At 44.5% G+C, this 25,985-nt stretch overlaps 1 protein-coding gene and 1 pseudogene across 3 annotated transcripts; both read right to left on the bottom strand.

Annotated features, from left to right (window-relative positions):
• Positions 1-6,216, bottom strand: LOC100425085 (G antigen 10). Of its 2 annotated transcripts, none has more exons than XM_028842217.2 (5): positions 6,100-6,216; positions 4,977-5,065; positions 4,349-4,502; positions 1,992-2,117; positions 1-114 (listed from the first exon to the last, which is right to left on the bottom strand). In XM_028842217.2, exons 2-4 carry the CDS (start codon positions 5,055-5,057, stop codon positions 1,993-1,995), a joined length of 360 nt encoding a protein of 119 aa, XP_028698050.2. In that variant the 5' UTR covers positions 5,058-5,065; positions 6,100-6,216; the 3' UTR covers positions 1-114; position 1,992. The 2 variants fall into 2 exon arrangements, with proteins under 2 accessions (XP_028698050.2, XP_077844889.1); XM_077988763.1 differs by having other exon boundaries at positions 4,379-4,502; positions 6,100-6,215.
• Positions 6,217-8,429: 2,213 nt separating this feature from the next.
• On the bottom strand, positions 8,430-24,971 carry LOC100429373 (G antigen 10-like; annotated as a pseudogene). Its single transcript, XR_013412851.1, has 6 exons — positions 24,914-24,971; positions 23,704-23,792; positions 23,111-23,234; positions 10,775-10,900; positions 10,055-10,056; positions 8,430-9,207 (listed from the first exon to the last, which is right to left on the bottom strand). The product of XR_013412851.1 is annotated as a G antigen 10-like (transcript).
• Between the last annotated feature and the right edge of the window lie 1,014 nt (positions 24,972-25,985).

Raw genomic sequence — 25,985 nt, 5'->3', positions numbered from 1 at the left:
TTTGCAGAGGGCTGTAAAGCTTTATTGGGAGAATTGTAATGAACAAATTTCCAACATAGGAGCAGCCTGCATCATTTCAGCGTGTCTTCTTTTAACACTGTCATTGCTTTTCACCTGTAACAGAAACATAACAATTAGCAAGGTGACTTAGCAACAGATTATTTAAATGACCCTAAAGGCACACAAAACACACTACAGTTTGGATTTTGTTAAATGGACTAGAAACAAAACCCAAAGGGTGATCCTGTGTCTTACATCCAATTAAACCTCAATACACTTTGAGGACGGACCTGTAGAATTTAAAGGTAATTTCTTCCCTAAACATCCAGTGCTTCCTTTCAATTCAAAAGCACTTACAATTCACAGTCAGGAATTTGGAAAACACAAGTGTAAAACATACTTCAGTTGATTAGTCAGGAAGTCCTAAAGTCATGGTCTTTCAACTTTAAATCTGATCAATCCATGTCTCTAAAGCTGAAACTTACATGTAACATTTGATATGGTGAGAGATGATTATATCACATATGTGTCAACAGTCTTATTAGAAATACTGCCTCATGAAGACTGACAGTGTGGCAGGGAGCGTGCATAGCACAGGCATCTTACTCACACCCATGCTGAGCATCACTGACCTACATGCCACAGAGGACAGGAACTAACCGGGCTCTCGCCAGTTGATAATTTCATCACTCAAGGTTTCCATGAGGAAAGATTTTAAAAGCAATTGTTCATTAAAAGCCAGAGAATCCCAGCCTGGGCAACATAGTGAGACCTCATCTCGACAAAAAAAAATTTTTTTTAAACTTAACAGAAAAAAAAAAAAAAAAAAAAAACTTAGGCACGGTGGCTTTCAGCCACTCAGGAGGCTGAGGTGGGAGGACTGCTTTAGCCAGGGAGCCAGAGGTTGCAGTGAGCTGAAATCACACCACTGTACTCCAGCCTGGGTGACAGACTGAGACTCTGTCTCAAACAAACAAAGAGGAGGGAGAATTCACAATTTGACAAGATACTACGATAGGTATTCAGCTCTCCACACGGAAAAACTAAGATGAAGCAGAGTGACCGCACACTTTCTATGTAGCAATGAAATCTCAATTTAGAGATTTTCAGATGACTCAGGCCAGGGTTTCATGATTTGGGATCAACACATCATGCGAAGCAGATGATCTCTGTATCCCATGCATTCTATACAACAGGATCAGAGTATGAAAGAACCAGAAGGGAAAATGGTTTTAAAATCTCTGACTTCAACTCACTATTTTCATAAGAACCAAAGACAGGTTTAGAAGTGAAAGGACTCACTCAGCATCTCGCCAAGGCTGTAAGAGCTGGTATTAGAACCCGCATCAGTGCTTCGGCATTTTTCACACCAAGTGATGGGTGTTACAAATGTGTTATGTATTTGTTAAAAGCAGATCTTTACAAAAGCATCTGAAAATTATGAGCTATTGGTTCAAGGATTTAGACTCAAATCTTCATTCAACATGGCTTTGACTCAGTTTGTTTCTATATCTGACAGCCTATCAGTCAGGTGCTGGGGCCTGAACTACGTTTCAAATAACCTTTCTATATAAGAACTCTAGTATTACAGAGGCAGTACTGTTACTTCTCTGCTATTAAAAATATAATGCTGGGTCGGGCTCCGTGGCTCTCGCCTGTAATCCCGGAAATTTCAAAGGCGAGGCACGTGGATAACCCGAGGCCAGGAGTTCGGGACCAACCTGTGCAACGGAACAAACCCCATCAATACTAAACATACAAAAATTAGCTGGGAACGGTGGAGCACGTCTGTAAGCCTGGCTACTCGGGAGGCACACGCAGGAGAATGACTTGAACCCGGGAGGCTGAAGTTCCAGTGACCGAGGTGGGACCACTGCACTCCAGCTTGGTCGACAGAGCGAGACTCTGTCTCAAAAAATAACTATTATTATTATTATACAATACTGTAGAAACAGACACCCTACGATCTGCATGTCTAATGGATTGCCTACCTTATTCAGGCCTTTTCACCTCCTCTGGATTTGGCAGGCTCATCTCCTGGACATCAGGACCATCTTCACGCTCATAATCGGGCGTCGGGCGAACCTCTTCCTGGCTCTCAGCTTCAGGCTCTGGCCCTTAAAAATAAAAAATACATATCAATTTAAGCAGTAAAACATAAAATATCAATGAGAAAATAATACTCATGCTCTCTGAGTTATTATATCAAAGCTTTAGCTACTGTAATAATAGATGTGTTGACAAGAATCCCAGGAACATTATTTCAGGAGTCTGTTAGCAGAAAACAGGAAAACAAGGTGTTCCAAATATTACCCTCTTCCTTTCCGAAGACTGCCCTCAGACAACGTTGTGGCCTCCTTTGCTCTTCTCTGTTATTCTACTTCTGATTGTCCTTACCTCATCAAATGACTCAAGGCTGAAATCCTGTCTCTCACAGCACTTACACTCCTAGCACTCAGACTCTCCTATGGCCTGAGTAGCCACCAATCAACGCTGAGTCGAAAAAAGGTCTTTAAAAAATACACGAAAAAGCCCAAACTGCAGAACATTCTGCAAACCAACTGGTCTATCCTCTTCAAAAATGTCTGTATCATGAATGACAAAGAAAAATTAAGGAAACATTCTAGATTAAAGGAAACTAAAAACACCTGAAAAGCACAGGTAAGACGTGATCCTGAACCGGACTCTGGATCAGAAAAAGAAATCCTATCAATAACATTATCTGGGCCGGGAGTGGGGTCTCACGCCTGCAATCCAAACACTTTGGGATGCTAAGGTGGGCAGATCAGGTGAGGTCAGAAGTTCAAGACAGCAGTGGCCGGCGCCCGTAGGCCCAGCTACACGGCAGGCTGAGGCGTGAGATTCCCTAGAACCTGGGAGGTGTAGGTTGCAGTGAGCCAAGATCGCACTACTGCACTCCAACCTGGGCAACAGAGGGAGACTCCGTCTCAACAAAGAATAACGAAAGGAAGAAAGAAGTTGTCTGGGGAGCTGGCAAAATTTGAGTATGCACTGCGTATTAAATGACTGCATTTTCTCATTGTTAAATTTCCTGATTTTGATCTTTCTGCAGTGATGATCCAAGAAATGACTTTTCTTTGTGCTGACAATATACACACTGATGAGATCTCGCTATGTTTCCCAGGCTGGGCTTGAACGCCAGGGCTCAAGCGATCCTCTCACCTCAGCCTCCCAAGTAGCTGGGACTATGAGTGCACGGCGTTCAGCCCAGCTTGAGACCTTTCTCCTAAATGACAATCTGAGGATAAACCACAGGACATGCATAATGCTTATATTCAGCCATAGAGTACCAAGAGCACTGTGCATCACCTAAGAAATCTGAAGTCTACAACATGGATAGGATTTCAGTTACAATTACAATGTCAATTTCTGAAGGACTGATTAGCTGAACGGATTTGAGGGCTATGGAAAATCTTACAGTCATGACACCCATTACCTACTGGGATAAACAGAAACTTAACTTTCTTCAAACAAAGTTATATTTAGGTCCGAAGGTCCCAAATGTAATATTCCATAAATGAACCCCGTGAAGAACAAATCACCAAATATAACATTGTTTGTGAATCACACAAAATATACTGTCCCACACTGAGAATAAGGGAGTGGGTGGACAGCAAGTAATGGGAATTGTTATCAGTCATATTCTAGAAACTTTTAACAATGAATCCCTGGAATAATCCATGACCTCAGTTACATAAATGTTTCCTTTCAAAACATTTTATCTCGGAGAAATTATTTCCACCTCATGTTAATCCCAGGATAACTCCTTTTCTGCTTTTCCAACCATAAAAGGATTTAATCACCTCCTAAAAGCCACTTAGAAAATCACTAAACCAGCTACCTGTATGGCAGTATTCTCGTTTATCCAGCTTTTATCAAACGTACCATATAAAAATATCAGTCAAAGGAAACGGTGGCCAACATTCAGTGACTCGGTTTTTGGAGCTGCTCCTGCTCCTCTGAACTGGGTCTCTTCTTGGGCCAGTACTAAGCTACCTTACAGAAAAGCATTTGCGTTTTAAGCATTTTCAGCAAAATCTTTCCTTCTTTATAGCAACATAGATGATGGGAAGACACAAACCTTGGAACAAAGTACAAATTGTGTATTCACCAGTCAATCCCGGTACCTCTATTCTCTCATTCATAAGGTCGAGAAATTTTATCACAGTGAGGGATTTGCCTAAGCTAAGCTGCAAACTACATAGCCTCCTGGCTTTTCCAGTCAATTTCAGGCATTCTTTCCACTGATTTCTTTCCTCCTGTTCCTGCTATGTGACAATGCATAACACACACACACATGCACACGCACACACTCAGACACACACACCAGCGGGCATTCTTCTTCCCTTTCCATCACCTTGACCTGCAGATGCTCCCTCATCCTCTCCCTCCTGAGCAGGTGCAGGATCCTGACTTTGAGTTGCTGGTTCCCCTTCTTCAGGTTTTGGTGGTTCCACTTCTTCATCACTGAACTGCTCGGGCTGGGGAATATGTGTGGGTGTGCAAATAAAGAAAAAAAAACAAGTTTTGCTATTGATACAAAATTTTACATATATACACAGAATACATAGCTATTTCTGATCATAACTAAGCCTAAAGACATTTTTCCAACTCTATTCTCTATGACCAAGAACGTTACTCTACCCACAGGGAGGTTACTGTGAGAAAAGTGACGCACAAGGACTTTGGAAGCTATTATACTCTGTGTTGGAATACATGTGTACGATCTGTCATTAACAAACAAAGCATGAGAAAGAAGTCATGGGCAAGAGCTGAAGAACACGAGAGGAAAAACGAAAAATCCTCCAGAATCAACGTTTCCTTCAGGAGACGCCATAATCATGTTTTATCAGCAGGAAAGACGTTTCTCAGCATTTCCATACTAATGCAACAACACTATCGCAAAAATTCATTTCTGCTAATAGAAAACATCGAATTAATATTTAAGCGCTCACCAGCATAGGCCCAATCACTTCAGGAGGATCTACATAGCGTCTTGGTCTACGCCGGTAGGTCGATCTTCCTCGCCAACTCATATTTCACACTGAAAACAGACAACCGTGATTGGGAACATGCGCTCCAGAGGGCTGCTATATTCGATCTCTTCCATGGATCAATGTTAACTTGTCGTTTTAATTTTGAAAATACTCTCAAAATAAGTCCCAGAGTGAAGCATACGTGTGTACGTTTTCTAAGTGCCTACAAAGCCAATTATGCTGGCCAAGCTGGCAGAGCAGTCATCTTAAGGCGTGTGGCAAGAGGCAGAGGACATTTTTTTCTAAATTTCTTTTGGACGCGGGGTCTCGCTGTGTTGCTCAGGCTGGAGTGCAGGGGCGCAATCACAGCTCACTGCAGCCTCGACCTCCTGCTCAAGGGATCCTCCCGCCTCTGTGTCCCGAGTAACTCGGACTATAGGCGAGCACCACTGTGCCCCGCAGATAGAGGTCATTTCTGATGAGGTTTAGTTTCACAAGCGGACTCCCCACGAAAACACTAGTGAATCACAATTCCCGTGATGGCTGCTTTGGGCAACTCCCGCTTCCTAGAGCCATTCACCCCCTTTCACATTAAGTTTGGTTGCACCGCACTGCCTCGCCCACTCCTTCCCACTTTTCCCGGACCTTCCATGGCGGACGTGAGACCTTGCAGTGCTTCTCACTCAGGCGCTCCACACTCCACACCGCTGGGGGGCGCTCACCAGGCCGTAGCCTTCCCAGGTACCAGGTTCCTTCTTTACCGACTGCCTCACCCCCACCGGGCACCCCATTCGGGATCTGCCCTGTGTCGTTGGGGGTTCTCGGCACCTCGGGACTTCCATCCCCCAAACAGCACTCACCCCATCATCACCTGAGCCCCTGACCGCCTTCCCTCTGCGGACCACCTTCCTCCCTGTCCAGGCCCCCTCACGACCACAAAGTCGATGGTCGCCTGGTAGCCTGAGAAGAGAAGGAGGACGACCTCGAGGTCCTTCTCCCTCAGAGGCCACAGACCAGGAAGCGGGATCCACCGGACCCACCCGAGGCCCTCTTCACCCTCACTCACACTTCAGCCCCCGTTATGACTGGCCTGCAGCCCTACCAGACGAATCTCAGTAGGGGAAAAAGACTCCGGACGGCAAGAACGAGACCGCACAGCCTCACAGCTCCCTGGCGTTCTTCACGTGGGCTAACGTGCCGGGCGGAAGACGCCCAGTGAACATGCGCACTGAGACGGGGGCCCAGGGAGCATGCGCGGCTCTGGGCCTGGGCGGGCTGCAGTTCCCAGCCCAATGCCCCAAATCCCGGATTCCCATCCACTGAGGATAATGGAATCCAAATTCCCTTTGCTGTTTCCTATGTTTCTGGGACTCAAATACCTCAAGTAGTGCTCCCCTCAAAACTCACTCGATTTTCAACTGAACTGACCCCCGACACACACACATACACACACAAACACACACCCAGGGTCCTCTCTTGCCCTGGCCCCACCATGGGGACAAGAGCCACGGTGACTGCCTGGGAAGACAGGCAGACCACCTGCAAAAACAGCAATAGCAGTCTACACCAAAAAGAAATTCTTCAATGTGAACAATTCTCAGAAAGAGACTGAAGGAAAAATGAATACAAACTCTAGGACCTGTAAAGAAATACTAAAACGATAGCTATCATTTGTGGCATCAGAATCACAGAAGAAATGACAGTATTAGGGAAACGGGACAGCCACAGTGGCACCATGTGAAAATCAACTCCATCTTGAAACTAGCAAGATACATAGTCCTACCAGTCACAACCCATGGTCCTAAGATGTTTGGAGTTGAAAAAACAGACGAAAGGTACTTCCAAGGACATGCCCCCACAGCAGCAGAAACTGCAGGGTTCCCAACACCCAACAATATATGCTTTCAACATAATTATGCTTTCATGGACTTATACACTGGTAAGTCAAGGATAGTTGTCTTTAAATCAACAGAATGATAAATTTCATCATGCAAGTCTTTGCCCACCTGCACAAAGGTACAGGTAAGTTTAGTCTTTGTATAGATAAGACCCCTATATGCGAAAAACCTGATCAGGCCAAGTCTCACGCCTGTAATCCTAGTATTTTGGGAGGCTGTGCTGGCCAGAGCACCTGAGCTCAGGACTTCCATCGAGACCAGCCTGAGCAACATCAGAAAATGTCATCACTACAAAAAAAGAAAAAGCCGTCAAAAAATTACCTGGGCATGGTGGCATGTACCTAGACTCACAGCTACTCAGGAGGCTGAGGTGGGAGGATCGCTTCAGCCCAGGAGGTCAAGGCTGCAGTGAGCTCTGATAACACCACTGCACCCCAGCCTGGATGACAGAGTGAGACCCTGTCTCAAGTTTTAAAAATTGAACTTAAAAACCTACAATTTTATCAATCGAATTCACTATATTAACAGATGAATGGGAAAAAATGCTGTGGTAATCAAAATAGATGCACTGTTTGATGAAACTCAACATAGATTCAAATGAATACGCTCAGCATATTTAGAACAGAATGGAATGACTTACTCTGAAGAAGTCCATCTACAAAAAAGGACAGTAAATATGATGGTGAAATGTTGAAAGTTTTCCGTTTCTCATCAGGGATAAGACAAGGATGTCCACTATCACCATGGTAACAGGTGGGTCTGCGCAATGCCATAAAATCAGAAAAGGAAATAAAACTCTTTACAATGGGAGCAACACGACTGGCGCGGAGGCCCACGCATGTAATCCCAGCACTGTGGGAGGCAAGGCGGGTGCATCACTTGCACTCAGGAGTCCAAGAACAGCACGGGAAACATGGCAAAACCCCGTCTCTACAAACAATACAAAAGGACAAAGAAAAATAAATGGCAGAAACAAAATTGCTCTTATTGAAGGATGATATGTTTCTGTATGTTGAAGACTGAAAATGATCTAGAAATAAACTTTTAGAAATCATAAGCATATTTCACAAGGCTGCTGGATAGAAAACCAATATATAAGAATTATGTCTCCGCCGGGCATGGTGGCTCACGCCTGTAATCCCAGCACTTTGGGAGGTCGAGGCGGGTGAATCACGAGGTCAGGAATTCAAGAGCACCCTGGCCAAGATAGTGAAACCCTATCTCTACTAAAAATACAAAACTTAGCCGGGCGTGCTGGTGGGTGCCTGTAATCCCAGCTACTCGGGAGGCTGAGGCAGAGAATTGCTTGAATCCGGGAGGCGGGGGTGGCAGTGAGCAGAGATCGCGCCACTGCACTCCAGCCTGGGTGACACAGCAAGACTCCGTCGCCAAAGAGAAAAATGAAAGAAAGAAAAAAGAATGATGTGTCTACATACCAGCTCAAACAGTTGGAATATAACATTTCAAAGAATGACACATGTCTCACAGCATCAAAAAGCTAGAAATAAAGTTCACAAAAGATGCGCAAGACTTCTTTGCAGAGGGCTGTAAAGCTTTATTGGGAGAATTGTAATGATCAAATTTCCAATATAGGAGCAGCCTGCATCACTTCAGCGTGTCTTCTTTTAACACTGTCATTGCTTTTCACCTGTAACAGAAACGTAACAATTGGGAACATGACTTAGCAACAAATTATTTAAATGACCCTAAAGGCATACAAAACACACTACAGTTTGGGTTTTATTAAATGGACTAGACACAAAACCCTAAGGGTGATCCTGTGTCTTACATCCAATTAAACCTCTCTATGCACTTTGAGGACAGACCTGCAGAATTTAAAGGTAATGTCTTCCTTAAACATCCAGTGCTTCCTTTCAATTCAGAAGCACTTACAATTCACAGTCAGCAATTTGGAAAACACATGTGTAAAACATACTTCAGTTGATTAGTCAGGAAGTACTAAAGTCATGGTCTTTCAACTTTGAATCTGATCAATCCATGTCTCTAAAGCTGAAACTTACATGTAACATTTGATATAGTGAGAGATGATTATATCATATATATGTCGACAGTCTTATTAGAAATACTGGCTCATGAAGACTGACAGTGCAGCAGGGAGCGTGCATAGCACAGGCATTTTACTCACACCCATGCTGAGCATCACTGACCTACATGCCACAGAGGATAGGAACTAACCGGTCTCTCGCCAGTTGATAATTCCGTCACTCAAGGTTTTTGTGAGGAAAGATTTAAAAGGAATTGTTCATTAAAAGCCAGAGAATCCCAGCCTGGGCAGCATAGGGAGACCTCATCTCGACAAAAAAAAAAAGTTTAAAAAAAATTTTAAAAAAACACAACAACTTAGGCACGGTGGCTTGTGGGCTTGTGCATGTACTTTCAGCCACTCAGGAGGCTGAGGTGGGAGGACTGCTTTAGCCAGGGAGCCAGAGGTTGCAGTGAGCTGAAATCACACCACTGTACTCCAGCCTGGGTGACAGACTGAGACTCTGTCTCAAACAAACAAACAAACAAAGAGGAGGGAGAATTCACAATTTGACAAGATACTACGATAGGTATTCAGCTCTCCACACGGAAAAACTAGGATGAAGCAGAGTGACCACTCACTTTCTTAGTAGCAATGAAATCTCAATTTAGAGATTTTCAGATGACTCAGGCCAGGGTTTCATGATTTGGGATCAACACATCATGTGAAGCAGATGATCTCTGTATCCCATGCATTCTATACAACAGGATCAGAGTATGAAAGAACCAGAAGGGAAAATGGTTTTAAAATCTCTGACTTCAACTCACTATTTTCATAAGAACCAAAGACAGGTTTAGAAGTGAAAGGACTCACTCAGCATCTCGCCAAGGCTGTAAGAGCTGGTATTAGAACCCGCATCAGTGCTTCGGCATTTTTCACACCAAGTGATGGGTGTTACAAATGTGTTATGTATTTGTTAAAAGTAGACCTTTACAAAAGCATCTGAAAATTATGAGCTATTGGTTCAAGGATTTAGACTCAAATCTTCATTCAACATGGCTCTGATTCAGCTTGTTTCTATATCTGACAGTCTATCAGTCGGGTGCTGAGGCCTGAACTATGCTTCAAATAACCTTTATATAAGAGCTTTATTACTAAAGAGGCAGTATTGTTACCTCTCTCTTATTAAAAATATAATGTGGCCGCCACGGTGGCTCAAACCTGTAATCCCAGCACTTTGGGAGGTCGAGACGGGCGGATCATGAGGTCAGGAGATCGAGACCATCCTGGCTGACACGGTGAAACCCCGTCTCTACTAAAAAATACAAAAACCTAGCTGGGCGAGGTGGCGGGCTCCTGTAGTCCCAGCTGCTACTCGGGAGGCTGAGGCAGGAGAATGGCATAAACCCGGGAGTCGGAGCTTGCAGTGAGCTGAGATCTGGCCACTGCACTCCAGCCTGGGCGACGGAGTGAGACTCTGTCTTAAAAAAATAAATAAATAAAAATTTAGAAAATAAAAATAAAAATATAATGCTGGGTTGGGCACGATGGCTCTCCCCTGTAATCCTGGCAATTTCAAAGTTCGAGGCAGGTGGATCACCTGAGGTCAAGAGTTCAGGAACTACCTGTGCAACATAATGAAACCCCGTCTCTACTAAAAATACAAAAATTAGCTGGGCGTGGTGGAGTATGTCTGTAAGCCTTGCTCTGCGAGAGTCTCAGGCAGGAGAATCACTTGAACCCTGGAGACGGAATTTCCAGTGAGCTGAGATGGCACCACTGCACTCCAGCCTGGTCAGCAGAGTGAGACTACATCTAGAAAATATAATAATAATTATAATATGATACTGTGGAAACAGACACCCTACAGTTTTCATGCCTAATGGATTGCCTACCTTCTTCAGTCATTTTCACCTCCTCTGGATTTGGCAGGCCCATCTCCTGGACATCAGGACCATCTCTACGCTCACACCCAGTCTTCGGGTGAACCTGTTCCTCGCTATCAGCTTCAGGTTCTGGCCCTTAAAAATAAAAAGTACACATCAATTTAAGCAGTAAAACATAAAATATAAGTAAGAAAATAATATTCATGTTCTCAGTGTTATTATATAAAAGCTTTAGCTAGTCTTATAATAAATGTGTTGATAAGAATCCCAGGAACATTATTTCAGGAGTCTGTTAGGAGAAAAACAGGAAAACAGGGTTTTCCAAATATTACCCTCTTCCTTTCTGAAGACTGCCATCAGACACCTTTGTTGCCTCCTTTGCACTTCTCTGTTATTCTACTTCTGATTGTCCTTATCTTATTAAATGACTCAAGGCTGAAATCCTGTTTCTCGTAGCACTTACACTCCTAGCACTTAGACTCTTATATGGCATGAGTAGCCACCAATAAATGCTGAGTTGAAAAAAGGTCTTTATAAAATACATGAAAAAGCCCAAACTGCAGAACATTCTGCAAACCAACTGGTCTATCCTCTTCAAAAATGTCTATATTATGAATGACAAAGAAAAATTAAGGAAACACTCCAGATTAAAGCAAATTTAAAACACCTGAAAAGCACATGTAAGACGTGATCCTGAACCAGACTCTGGATCAGAAAAAGAAATCCTATCAATAAAATTATCTGGGCCAGGCATGGGGTCTCATTGCTGTGGGATAATTAAGGAATCAGAGACCTACCGAGGGGTTGAGGAGGAATTATTTAATTATTTAGGTGCACCAACCCATTCTGACTAACATCCAAAGGACTGAGCCCGAACAAACAGTCAAGCTACCTTTTAAGCATTTCGTGGGGCGGGGGGAGATCTGTGCAGGGGGAAGTATATTACAGAAGTGAGAAACAAAGACAGTTATTCAATTAAGACATGCATTACATCATTTCTTTTTTTTTTTTTTTTTTTTTTTTTTTTTTTTGAGACGGGGTCTCGCTCTGTCACCCAGGCTGGAGTGCAGTGGCCGGATCTCAGCTCACTGCAAGCTCCGCCTCCCGGGTTCACGCCATTCTCCTGCCTCAGCCTCCCGAGTAGCTGGGACTACAGGCGCCCGCCACCTCGCCTGGCTAGTTTTTTGTATTTCTTAGTAGAGACGGGGTTTCACCGGGTTAGCCAGGATGGTCTCGATCTCCTGACCTTGTGATCCACCCGTCTCGGCCTCCCAAAGTGCTGGGATTACAGGCTTGAGCCACCGCGCCCGGCCGCATTACATCATTTCTTACTTTTCAAGGAACAACCTATTTTAAGACTTGAGATTATCTGTCTAATAACCTTGCTGCTGCACAGCTAGAGAAACAGAGTCTTCACAATGCCTGGGAAAGGGAGAGATAAGGCTCACTAGCCACAGAAGGAAAAACAGGCAGTTAATTTTAAAGGACTCCAACTCTTTCTTTTCCTCAGGGGGAACTGTGTTTTCTTACATACAACTGAGTTTTTGCTTACACATTTTTTAATTTCTTTTAATTCATTTCATTTCACCCCTTTGGTGCTTTTTATAACAAAGGTGTTCATAGAAAGCACCATTATTTGCCACCTCTTCACGGAGCTGAGCTTCTTCTCCTACTGGCAGCAGTTGATATTTGGTTAATGCCATCAACTGCGCAGTAGTGTGTCAGGTTACTATTGCCTTTATGGTTGACTGAATACTCCCAATAAACGGGTAAAATGCAAGGGAAGATGAGCCAGATGCCAAGAATAAACAAAAACCCACCAATAAGAGTTTTGAATCTTCTAAAGGTTGAGCACCATCCTCCAAACAATGAATCCGGGGCCCATCCGGATCAAGTCTGAACCAGAACATGGGCCAACTTGCGCATTCTAGCTGTGATTTCCATGACAACTCAGCCATTATCATTGATTTCTAGGCAACAGTTGGTTAAATTAAGTTTCCCACATACTCCTCCTTCTGAGGCTAAGAGGTAATCTAAAACCAATCTATTTTGATATATAGCATTTCTCATTTGTGTTGCTTGTATTGCCAATAAATCTAGTGCCCTTGACGCTTCATTGGTTATAATTTCAAGGACTGCCTGCAACCTTATGATGCAGTTGACCATATAGATTGGGGTGTGATATCCCCATGACCCATCTTATGCCCAGGTAGCTGGCCCATAATATTTAGTGATTCTTTCAGGAGGCCATTCATTATCCTTCCAGTCTCCTATGTCTACATCCTTTGTGACATTTGTGTCTAATTTTGTGATTATGCTTCTTCTAGTTCTTCTTTTATTTTCATCATAAACTGGATACCCTAAGAGTTCCCCTTGCTTTAGAGGAATTAGTAAGAAGGATGGCTTGATTGTTCCTAATACACATGCCCCTGTCCATTTAGCCAGCAGTTGCCAATATGCCCATGCTCCACAGATCTAATATAGGCCAGAGGGTGCTTTCCAAGCATTTGGAGCCCCTAGAGATGCCAAGAGTGGCTTAGAATAGAGAACCGAAAGGGTTTGGATCTGGTAAGTAGGAGTCATTCTGGGTGTTTCTCCAGAGTTTTGCCTTTAGTCTCATCATAATACTGTTGCCCTAGGCAGATTGTTTCTCCTACTCCCTCTCTGAAAGACTTTCTCCAATGGGCGATACAGTATTTTCCAATTATGGAGTTTTTTAACAACCAAACACTGGCTGAGGCTGTTGGTTCACTGGCAGGGTTAGGCGAAGTGAATTTATCTTGTGGCATTAATTCCTTTGCCTCCCATGGCCACTGGTCCCCCATATTAGTTTCTCCACATACACAGCATGAGGAAATTCCTAAGCTGCCAGTTATGTTTTCAGCTGGTTGGGCAAATAAGTTTTTGGTTGATGGGGGAAGCGCAGGCACTGACAGATCAAAATGCTTATAGAATGACTTATGGACCCAAAATTGCGGGGTTGGACGCATTTGAGTCCTTCTAGTCTTTTTGACAATTAGTAGTGGACTCCAAGGCCTGCTCCTTGTCTATTTACCTGTAATAGTGCTGTCTGTCCTGTAGACCAGAAAGGTAGCTCTGGCTTTAAGATAGCAAAATTTAAAGGATTGCATGCCCTTGTCTTACAGTTTGGTTTGGTTTACATACTCCTTAGCAGAGCAGTCCTTCCTGAATGTAAGTGTTGGAGCTCTGTTAGCATAGACCACTGAATGTTACAGTCTAGGCATCTGATTTGTGGTTCTCTGTACAGATGTTTAGGGCTGCTCCTGCTAAGCCTCTCTTGTGTTAAACCATTGCAGACTGTTTCTGGTTGTATGTGTAGGTTCTTAACTTGGTTCCTGTACATTTATAGTAGGTACGGTACAGTAGAATTTTAACTATGGTATTTTTTACCCAGGTAGTGTGTACACAATGTGGGTATCCTTCTAAAGATTTCTCCCCTTTTAGTACAGGCAGAAATGGTAACAACATCAGTGTATGTAATAGAAACATGCTTACACTACACCTGGGCATGGCAAACCTTCCTCTGAGCATAGACATTTGCAGCATTTGCAGTAATAACAACAGAACAATCAGTATTGACAGAATTATAACTAGGCTTATAAATTGTATTTACATTTACTTATCCAGAGATGGCCCTCTTAGCTTCGGCTGTGCGTAGACCAGTCAGCTTCCAGGATGTGACTAGAGCAGAGCTTGTAGGATCCTCAAGCTTCAGCCGTGTGTCGACTGACCAGCCTCTGGTGCGGTCAGAGCAGGGCAGTCGTCCTTCTTACCGGTGGTTGGGTTTCGCCGTAGGACCATTTGGGTGGGGCAATCTGGGTCTTGTTAGCTAATCCACTGGTCATCGTCAGGAGTCACGGTTGCCACTGGTTTCAGCCGGCTATTGTGAATCCAAGGTGTGACACCTGACACCTGCAACTTTAACAGCAGTGGGAGTAGACATGATTACAATATGGGGCCCGTCCCATCAGGGCCCCAAGGTTGTTAGATTCCACCTTTTAACCCAGACAGAGTCCACTGGCTTATGTGGATGCACTGGGTCTGTTAGACTTATAGGTATCCTTTCCCTTACCCAGCTTTGCACCTCCTGCATTGCCACTCCTAAAGCCTGCATCTGTCTCCTAAGGGTTAACTCTCCTAACTCCTTTAAGTCCCCTCTAATTTGATTAATGATTGGGGGTGGCCTTCTGAACAATATTTCATAGGGTGAACACCCAGTTTGTTTTGTAGGTGTACACCTAACCTGGAGGAGGACCATGGGCAAGACCTGATCCCATCATAAGTGAGTTTCCTGGCAAAACTTTTTTAGTAGCTGTTTGAGTGCCCGCTTCATCCATGCCACCTTCCCTGAACTCTGTGGTCAGTAGGCTGTGTGCAGTTTCCATGTGATCTTTAAAAGTTGAGTCAGCTGTTGTACTACTTCTGCCACAAATGCAGGATCATTGTCTGATCCTAGGGTTAAAGGCAACCCAAATCTTGGCATGATGTCTTTTAGTAGCACCTTTGTTACCTCTCGTGCCTTTTCAGTTCTGGTGGGGAAGGCCTCAACCTACCCTGAGAAGGTGCAAACAAACACTAGCATATACCGGTAACCTCCTGCTCAAGGTAACTCGGTAAAGTCTACAAGCAGGTTCTCAAAAGGCACAGCTCCTGCTTCTTGAATTCCAGGGGGTCGAGTTGGTCCTTGTTTTGGATTATTCCGGGCACAGGATAGACATTGTTCACAAACAGCACGGGTGATGGCAGAGAGCTGTGGCACATAGAAATGCCAACCTATCAAAGTCTCTAGTCGTCCTTCCAATGTGTGTTCTTTTATGGATCTGCTTCACAAACCTTGGGGCTTTTGTTTCTGGGATGGCTAGCCTCCCATCAGAGAACAGCCACCATCCATTTTTAATATATTTTCCTGTTTCCTGACCAAACCAAGCTTTTTCACTTCAAGAGTAACTGGTTACCTCCAGTAAAGGGGGCTCTATAAGGAGAGGCATTGCTAGAGTTCTTTCTTCAGGTAAAGCCTTGCTCATTGCTGCCTGCCTAGCCTCTCAGTCTGCCTTTCTGTTGCCCTGTGCCTCATAGCTTTTCCCAATTTGATGTCCTTTGCAATGAATGACAGCCACCTTCTCTGGAGCCCATATGGCTTCTAATAATTGTAAAATTTCCTCTTTATTTTGCATTTCTTTTCCTTCAGTAGTCAATAGTCCTCTCTCTTTGTACATTGCCCCATGGGCACGCAGGGTTGCAAAAGCATATCTTGAATCAGTATATATGTTTACTTTCTTCCCCTTGGCCAATAACAGTGCTCTGGTTAATGCTATTAATTCAGCCTTCTGAGCAGAAGTCCCAGAATGTAAGGCTTGAGCCTCGACCACTGAGTACTGGGTCACTACTGCATACCCTGCATATTGCACCTCATCTGTTATGAAACTGCTACCATCAGTGAAGTAGTCAACATCTGGGCTCTCCAAGGGGGTATCTCTGAGATCTTCCCGGCTGGAGAACACTTCATTCACCGTATTTATGCAACAGTGGGGAAGGTCCTGCCAGCAGTAGGGCAACCCACCATCCTTCCAACTGGGCTCCTCCACAGGTAGTAGGGTAGCTGGGTTCAAGGTATTCACAGACTCCAGTGTTATCTGGGGATTTTCACACAGAAGCCCTTGATACTTTAGCATTCTAGAGTTGGACAGCCAACGATGTCCTCTTTGCTCCATTAAGGTGAATACAGCGTGTGGCACCCGGACTATTATCTTCTGACCTAGGACTAGCTTGTTGGCATCTTCTATAAGGATTGCAGTAGCTGCCAGCACCCTGAGGCAGTGGGGCCAACCTAAGGCCACCAAGTCCAGTCTCTTGGATAAGTATGCTACTGGCCGATGCCAAGAGCCCAACAACTGAGTTAAGACTCTGACTGTCATTCCCTTCCATTCATCCACATACAGAAAGAAGGGTTTTGGCTTTTTTTTTTTTTTTTTTTTTTTTACATCTGGCAACCCTAGCGCTGGGGCTTGAATAAGAGCTTCCTTTATATCTTTGAAGGCCTTTTCCTGTTCCTTTTCCTATACGAGGGGCTCTCTTTCTTTCCCTTTGGCAGCCTCATATAAGGGCCTTCCTATAAGGCAGAAGTTTGCAATCCAGATTCAGCAGAATCCCGCTGCACCCAGAAATTTCTTGACCTGCTACCTTGAAACTGGGGTGGGCAATGCACATACAGCCTCCTTGCATGCACTTCCAAGCCTGCACTGGCCTTGGGATACCATGAATCCTAGATATCCAACCTCCCGAAAACAGACTTTTGCCTTGTCCTTGGACACTTTGTAAACTGGCCTGTATTCACCATTTGGCTTGCGCACAGGAAGCAGAGGAGTATTCCAGGAGGACTTGCATTTCACTATAATCCTATGTTCATAGAGCTGATTTAAATGTTTTGTTATGCCATCAATTGCCTCTCTGGGTAGGGGTACTGACAGACTCGTACCAGGGCAGCATGAGGGTTAAGCTCTATTACCACCGGGGGTCTGTTTGCAGCAAGTCCAGGGGGGTTGTCCTTAGCCTATACACCTGGTACCTTGAAAAGCATTCCCCACATATTGTGTAGGTCTGGCTCCGGTAGCCTTCTGGCGTTCATAGAGCCACCATTCCTCAGCCTTTGTGACAGTTAGAGTCAATACCATTGCCTTAGACTTTCCAAACTCTAGTGTCATATTCCTTTTAAATGTAAAGGAAATTTGTGCCTGCAGTTTCTGGAGTAAGTCTCTTCCTAACAAGGGCACTCAACAATTTGGCATATATAGAAACTTATGCTGCACTTCTTGTCCCCTAATAACACATCTCCTGGATTTGCAGAAAAGTCTCTTTTCTTTGGCCCCTATAGCCCCTACGATAGTAGCACAGTTCTTTGTGGGGGAGCTAATTGGGTGAGGTACCGCAGAGAAATTAGCACCAATATTGACCAAAAAATCCATTAATCGGCCCCCTACTTCCATAGAGACCATAGGCTCCCCGGGGCCTGAAAGGATGGAGTCTAGTCTGTCTCATTCCTCTAAATTCTTGGCCCCCACTAAGCTGATCGGATCAGGATCTGCCTTGGAAGCACCACAACTAGCAACCAAACGCCGCTCTTGGGTGTTAGACCATTGAACATTCTCCTTATTCTTTTGACATTTATCCTTCTAGTGTCCTTTCCTTTTGCACCATGCACATTAATCTCTCTCCAGCCTCGGCTGGCTTTCAAACTCCTATCCAGACTAGCCTTTTCCATGACCGCGTTCATGCCCGTGTCCATGCCTCCTTGCAAAGCCAGCTTCTCCTCGTGTAAGGGCTGCTGCTAGTAAATTAGCCTTTCTTAAGCCTCCGATCAGCTTTCTTCTTTGCCTCCTGATCTCAGTTAATGTACACCTTGGTAGCCACTTTAATAAACTGAGTAGCATTCACGCCAATGAAGCTTCTAACTTCTGCAATTTATGCCTAATATCTCCTTGGCCCTGCCTTACAAATGCTGTATTCACCATGCGCTGATTTTCAGCAGCATTAGGGTTAAACGGAGTGTACAACCAAAATGCCTCACAAAGTCTTTCTTAAGGGAAGAGGAACATCACACACCAGGGCCTATCATGGGGAGGGGGGAGGGGGGAGGGGGGAGGGATTGCATTGGGAGTTATACCTGATGTAAATGACGAGTTGAGGGGTACTGACGAGTTGATGGGTGCAGCACACCAACATGGCACAAGTATACATATGTAACAAACCTGCACGTTATGCACATGTACCCTAGAACTTAAAGTATAATAATAATAATTAATTAATTAATTTTTAAAAAACTGGCTAGTGCTTTTATCTGCACCCTGGAGCACCTCTAAGATTTTTTTATATTGGTTGCATTTTTCTTTTACCATCCTTTAGTCTTTGCAGAAGTGTTTCTTGGCGCCTTTGTAGGTGTTGAAGCCAGACTGCCTCATCTGGGTCCTAGTAGGTGTCCTTTTGTCCTCGTAAGAGGCGTAAGCATAACTTGGGCATAGCCAGACCTGAGATGGCCTGCCTGACTTTTCTAGCCTTTCACTTTAACTTCCCGGAGCTCTGATTTCTGTGAGACTGGGAGCCTGTATCTCTTTGAACTTAACTCCTTAGGGGCAGTTAGCCTTGGTAAAGGGGGTACATTGGAATGTAGGGAGGAGGGGTCTCTATTACCTCCTGTGGTTCTTACAAAACCGGTTTTCTCTTTCCTCAGACTTTTCTTTTGTTTCCATAGCTGCCCGGGCAGCTGATTTTTACTTTCACTTTTGGCTTTTACTTTTCACTTTTTACTTTTGGAGTTACAAGCCTCTGTGACTTTCCCTGTAACTCTGTAGCTGCCAGAGCAGCTGGTTTCTCCCGGCGTGAGCTGCGAGCATCCTACAATAAACTGCTAGGCATTTAGTCATCAATCAATATAAAGACTAGGTCTGAATGCCCTGGCTGTCCTCTGACCCCAGTCACCACCTTAAAACACATGGCCAATTTCTCTGTAGTGCCTTTGGCCAGCCATCCAACACTAAAAGAGGGCTATTCTAATTCACCGTATGTCCTTAACTTTTGAGCATCCAGTTTCATCCCATAATCACCTCTAAATCCTTTTTAAAATTTTTTTATCATGCACTCCAAAGGAGTTGGTTTCAATGCTTTTCCTCCCATTTCCTCCCTTGTAGCACACTTTCACTCTCGGGTCCACCAGACTGGGTCCTATTACGAGAGTTTCAGAGGCTGCTTAGCCAGGAACGTGCCTTCCCCTTTCACAGCCTGCTGTGGCTGTGGAGCTGGTCCTATCAGCTGTGCACAACGTCCTAGGTCTGATTTGCCCGCACTTGCCTTGGAGCACACAGCCCACGCTAAGGGATCTGTGCTTCCCCACATCACTCCCCGCATTGGGCTCTCCCGAGACCATCTCTTTCACACACTTTCACACATGTCCTCTGCCCCAGGACTCCTCATCGGATGAAACGGGCCTCTCCCGTGTCCCAGGTGAGCCTAGTTAGGCTCCCACATTCACACACATACACACCACTCCTACCCCAGGACTCCTCATCGGACGAAACGAGCCTCTCTCATGTCCTGGGTAGGACCACACACACCCACACACTCCCAATTGGGGTGGCAAGCCACTCTTGCTACCCTGCCAGCAAGCTCTTCCTTGCTGCACTTGCCGCTCTATCAGCCCATTTTCTCCACCAGTGAACCACTTTCACTTTGTTAGGGGGACACGAGGTTCATCCAAATTGGCAGGCCACTCCTGCCACTCCCAGCCACTCTGGGTTAGATTAGTAGTTGGTCCCTGGGAGGTGATCAAGCTCCCCTTCGTCCCTATGGGACGGGCTTTCCTGACTTGGGCCCTTTATCCTTACTGTGGTTCCTGAAGTGCTGGTATCATGCTGCAGCCCTGTCTCTGGTTCCACTGCGCTGCCACATAAGTCCTCGGGATGCAGGGAGAGCCAGTCTCCATCCGGGTAAAGCTCCCCCATGGTGTGCCTTGGATGCCAAGTCTCCCCCAGTCCTGGGGGTCTAGTCCCACAGGCAAAGAAGACAGTAAATCTGTCATCTCTGATCCCCGTCTGGGCCACCAGAAATGCTGTGGGATAATTAAGGAATCAGAGAGACCAAGGGGTTGAGGAGGAATTATTTAATTATTTAGATGCACCAACCTAGTCGGATTAACATCCAAAAGACTGAGGCCCAAACAAAGAGTTAAGCTATCTTTTAAGCATTTCATGGGGCAGGGGGAGATCTGTGCAGGGGGAAAAGTACTACAGAAGTGAGAAACAAATAACAGTTATTCAATTAAAACATGCATTACATCATTTCTTACCTTTCAAGGAACAACATGTTTCACGACTTGAGATTATCTATCTAGTGACCTTGTAGCCACACAGCTAGAGAAACAGTCTTCACAATGCCTGGGAAAGGGAGAGATAAGGCTCACTAGCCACAGAAGGAAAAACAGGCAGTTAATTTTAAAGGACTCCAGCTCTTTCTCTTCCTCAGGGGAAATTGTTTTTTTTTAACATACAACTGAGTTTTTGCTTACACATTCTTTAATTTCTTTTAATTCCTGTTCCATCACACCTGTAATCCAAACATTTTGGGATGCCAAGGTGGGTAGATCAGGGGAGGTCAGAAGTTCAAGACCAACCTGGACAACAGGGCGAACCCTATCTCTACTAAAAATACAAAAAAAAAAAAAAGGAAACATTACTCAGGCGTGGTGGCAGGGCCATGTAGTTCCAGCTGCATGGGAGGCTGAGGCATGAGAATCCCTTCACAACCTGGGAGGTGTAGCTTGCAGTGAGACAAGATCGCACTACTGCATTCCAACCTGGGGAACAGAGAGAGACTCAGTCTCAACAAAGGAAAAAAAAAGGAAGAAACAAATTGTCTGGAGAACTGGCAAAATTTGAGTATGCACTGTGTATTAAATGACTGCATTTTCTCATTGTTAAATTTCTGATTTTGATCTTTCTGCAGTGATAATCCAAGGAATGACTTTTTCTTTGTTCTGACAATATACACACACTCAACTACATAGGGTAAAGGGCCATAATACCTGAAACTTTATCTAAACAAGTCAGCATTAATAACAGTAAACATATATCCATATGTGTGTGTGTGAGTGTGTGGGCAGCAGGGTAAGAGAGGGAGGGAAGAGATATGAAACCTATGAAGTGAAAGCTATTAACAATTGGTGAATCTAGGTGAAAAGTATATGGGTTCATTGTACTATTCTTGCAAATTTTCTATAAATGTTATGTCTTGAAAAGAGATACAGTAAAAATTTAAAAGAATATATGACAACTACACTGAACTTCAGGAAGACAGGTATTTTTTAATTGTGGTAAAAAATATATATATCATAAAATTTGCCATCTTAACTATTTTTAAGTAGTACAGTTCACTAAAGAGTTATGTTTGCAACATTACCAGCCACTAGGCACAAACTTTGAATCTGTGTTTTCCTATACCATGAAACCTTTAGTTATCTGTTTGCTTGTTTGTTCGTTTGTTTGTTTATTACTGATGAGATCTCGCTATGTTTCCCAGGCTGGACTTGAACTCCAGGGCTCAAGCAATCCTCTCACCTCAGCCTCCCAAGTAGCTGGGACTATGAGTGCATGGCGTTCAGCCCAGCTTGAGACCTTTCTCTTAAATGACAATCTGAGGATAAACCACAGGACATGCATAACGCTTATATTCAGCCACAGAGTACCAAGGGCAGTGTGCATCACCTAAGAAATCTGAAGTCTACAACATGGATAGGATTTCAGTTACAATTACAATGTCAATTTCTGAAGGATTGATTAGCTGAATGGATTTGAGGACTATGGAAAATCTTACAGTCACGACACCCATTACCTACTGGGGTAAAGAGAAACTTAACTTTGTTCAAACAAAGTTGTATTTAGGTCCGAAGGTCCTACATGTAATATTCCATAAATGAACCCTGTGAAGAACAAAGCACCAAGTATAATACTGTGAATCACACAAAATATACTGTCCCGCACTGAGAATAAGGGAGTGGGTGGACAGCAATTAATGGGCATTGTTATCAGACATATTCTAGAAACTTTTAACAGTGAATCCCTGGAATAATCCATGACCTCAGTTACATAAACGTTTTGTTTGAAAATATTTTATCTAGGAGAAATTATTTCAATCTCAATGTTAATCTCAGGATAATTTCTTTCTTGCTTTTTCTAACCATAAAAGGATTTAATCACCTCCTAAAGGCCACTTAGAAAATCACTAAACCAGCTACCTGTATGGCAGTATCCTCGTTTATCCAGCTTTTATCAAACGTACCATATAAAAATATCAATCAAAGGAAATGGTGGCCAACATTCAGCGACTCGGTTTTTGGAGCTGCTCCTGCTCCTCTGAACTGGGTCTCTTCTTGGGCCAGTACTAAGCTACCTTACAGTAAAGGATTTGAGTTTTAAGCATTTTCAGCAAAATCATTTCCTTCTTTACAGCAACATAGATGGTAGGAAGACACAAACCTTGGAGCAAAATACAAATTTTGTATTTACCAGTCAAGGGTTCTTGGATAAAACACAATCCCCACACTTCCATTCTCTCATTCATAAAGTTGAGAAATTTTATCGTAGTGAGGGATTTGCCTAAGCTAAGCTGCAACTACATAGCCTCCATGCTTTTCCAGTCAATTTCAGGCATTCTTTCCATTGTTTTCTTTCATCCTGTTTCTGCTATATGACAATGCATAACACACACATACACGCACGTGCACACACAGACACACATAGACGCATGCACCAGCAGGCATTCTTCCTCCCTTTCCCTCACCTTGACCTGCAGATGCTCCCTCATCCTCTCCCTCCTGAGCAGGTGCAGGATCCTGACATTAAGCTGCTGGTTCCCCTTCTTCAAGTTCTGGTGGTTCCACTTCTTCATCACTGAACTGCTCGGGCTGGGGAATATGTGTGGGTGTGTAAATTAAAAAAAAAAAAAAGTTTTGCTATTGATACAAAATTTTACATATATACACAGAATACATAGCTATTTCTGATCATAACTAAGCCTAAAGACATTTCTCCAACTCTATTCTCTATGCCCAATAAGGTTACTCTACCCACAGGGAGGTTACTGTGAGAAAAGTGATGCACAAGGACTTTGGAAGCTATTATATTCTGTGTTGGAATACATGTGTACGATCCGTCATTAACAAACAAAACATGAGAAGTCATGGGCAAAAGCTGAAGAACACGAGAGGAAAAACAAAAAATCCTCCAGAATCAACGTTTCCTTCATGAGACGCCATAATCATGTTTTATCAGCAGGAAAGACGTTTCTCAGCATTTCCATACTAATGCAACAACACTATCGCAAAAATTAATTTCTGCTAATAGAAAACATCGAATTAACGTTTAAGCACTCACCAGCATAGGCCCAATCATTTCAGGAGGCTCTACATAGCGTCTTGGTCTACGCCGATAGGTCGATCTTCCTCGCCAACTCATATTTCACACTGAAAACAGACAACCGTGATTGGGAACATGCGCTCCAGAGGGCTGCTATATTCGATCACTTCCATGGATCAACGTTAACTTGTCCTTTTAATTTTGAAAATACTCTCAAAATAAGTCCCAGAGTGAAGCATACGTGTGTACGTTTTCTGAGTGTCTACAAAGCCACTTATGCTGGGCAAGCTGGCAGAGCAATCATCTTAAGAAGTGTGACAAAAGGCAGAGGGCATTTTTTCTAAATTTCTTTTGGTCCCGCGGTCTCCCTGTGTTGCTCTGGCACAGTGCAGTGGCACGATCACAGCTCACTGCAGCCTCGACTTCCCACTCAAGGGATCCTCCCACCTCAGCGTCCCGTGTAACTGGGACTACAAGCGCAGGCCACAGTGCCCCACTGACAGAGGGCATTTCTGATGAGGTTTAGTTTCACAAGTGGAATCCACATGAAAACACTAGTGAATCATAATTCTCGTGATTGCTACTTTTGGAACACTCCCACTTACTAGAGCCATTCACCCCTCTCAAATCAAGTTTGGTTGGACCACACAGCCTCGCCCAGTCCTTCCCACTGTTTCCGGACCTTCCATGGCAGAGGTGAGACCTTGCGACGCCTCTCACTCGGAGGCTCCGCACTCCACAAAGCTTGGGGGCACTCACCAGCCCGCAGCCTTCCCAGGTGCCAGCTCCCTTCTTTACTGCCCTCCTCGCACCCGCCTGGAGCCTCGTTCAGGGATCTGCCCTGTGTCCGGGGTTCCTGGCACCTCCTGACTTCCAGCCCTCTGACAGCACAACCAGCAATCGCCCCTTCTACTCCTGAGCCCTTGACCTCCTCCCCTTCATGGCCCACCTTCCTCTCTGTCCTGGCCCCTTCACAACCACAAAGCTGATGGTGGCCTCGCAGCCTTTGAGAGAAGGAGGACGACCTCGAGGCCCTTCTCTTTCAGAGGTGAGGAACTCCCTCCCTTTCAGAAGACTCGAGGCCCTTCTCCCTCAGGAGCTACAAGGCCCTTCTCCCTCAGAGGCCACAGACCATGAGCAGGACCCGACAGACCCACCCGAAGCACACTGCCAGCTCTTCAACCTCACTCACACTTCAGCCCCCAGGATGACTGGCCTGCAGACCTACCAGATGAATCTCAGTAGAGGAAAAAGAGTCCGGACAGCAGGAACGAGACCACACACCCTCACAGCTCCCTAGCGTTCTCCACCTGGGCAAAGCAGCGGAGCGGAAGACGCCCAGTGAACATGCGCACTGAGACGGGAGCCAAGGAGCATGCGTGGCTGTGGGCCGGGGAGGACTGCAGTTCCCAGCCCCGCAACCCAAACCCCGGATTCCCATCCCCACTGAGGATAATGGAATCCGACCTCCCTCTGCTGTTTCCTATGCCTCTGGGACTCAAATACCTCAAGTAGTGCTCCCCTCAAAACTCATTCCATCTTCAACTAAACCCCTCTCCCCTCCAGGGCCCTCTTTTGCCCTGGCCCCACCATGAGGACAAGAACCATGGTGACTGCCTGGGAAGACAGGTAGACCACCTGCGAAAACAGAAATAGCAACCTACTCCAAAAAGAAATTGTTTAATATGTGAACAAGTCAGAGAAACAGACTGAAAGAAAAATGAATACAACCTCTAGGACCTGTAAGAAAATACTAAAATGGTATCATTTGCAGCATCAGAATCACAGAAAGAGAAGTGACAGTATTAGAGAAACAGGACAGACAGAGTGACACCATGTGAAAGTCAACTCCATCTTGAAACTAGCAAGACACATTCCTTACCAGTCACAACCCAGGGTCCTAAGATGTTTGGAGTTGAGAAAACAGACAAAAGGTACCTCCAAGGACATGCTCCCACAGCAGCCGAAACTGCAGGGATCCCAACACCCATAACAGTATATGCTTTCAACATAATTATGCTTTCATGGACTTACACACTGGAAAGTCAAGGATAGTTGTCTTTAAATCAATAGAATGATAAATTTCATCATGCTCTTAGCCCACCCACACAAAGGTACAGGTAAGTTTAGTCTTTACATAGATATGACCCCTATATAAGAAAAACCGGCCAGGCCACGGCTCACGCCTGTAGTACTAGTATTTTTGGAGGCTGAGCTGGGCAGATCACCTGAGCTCAGGTGTTCGAGATCAGCCTAAGCAACATGAGAAAATCTCATCACTACAAAAAAAAAAAAAAGAA

This window comes from Macaca mulatta, chromosome X (assembly GCF_049350105.2).
Source record: "Macaca mulatta isolate MMU2019108-1 chromosome X, T2T-MMU8v2.0, whole genome shotgun sequence".
Taxonomy (NCBI): Eukaryota; Metazoa; Chordata; class Mammalia; order Primates; family Cercopithecidae; genus Macaca; species Macaca mulatta.
The sequence above is the reverse complement of the archived record's forward strand: the minus strand, read 5'-3'. Positions and strand labels throughout refer to the sequence as shown.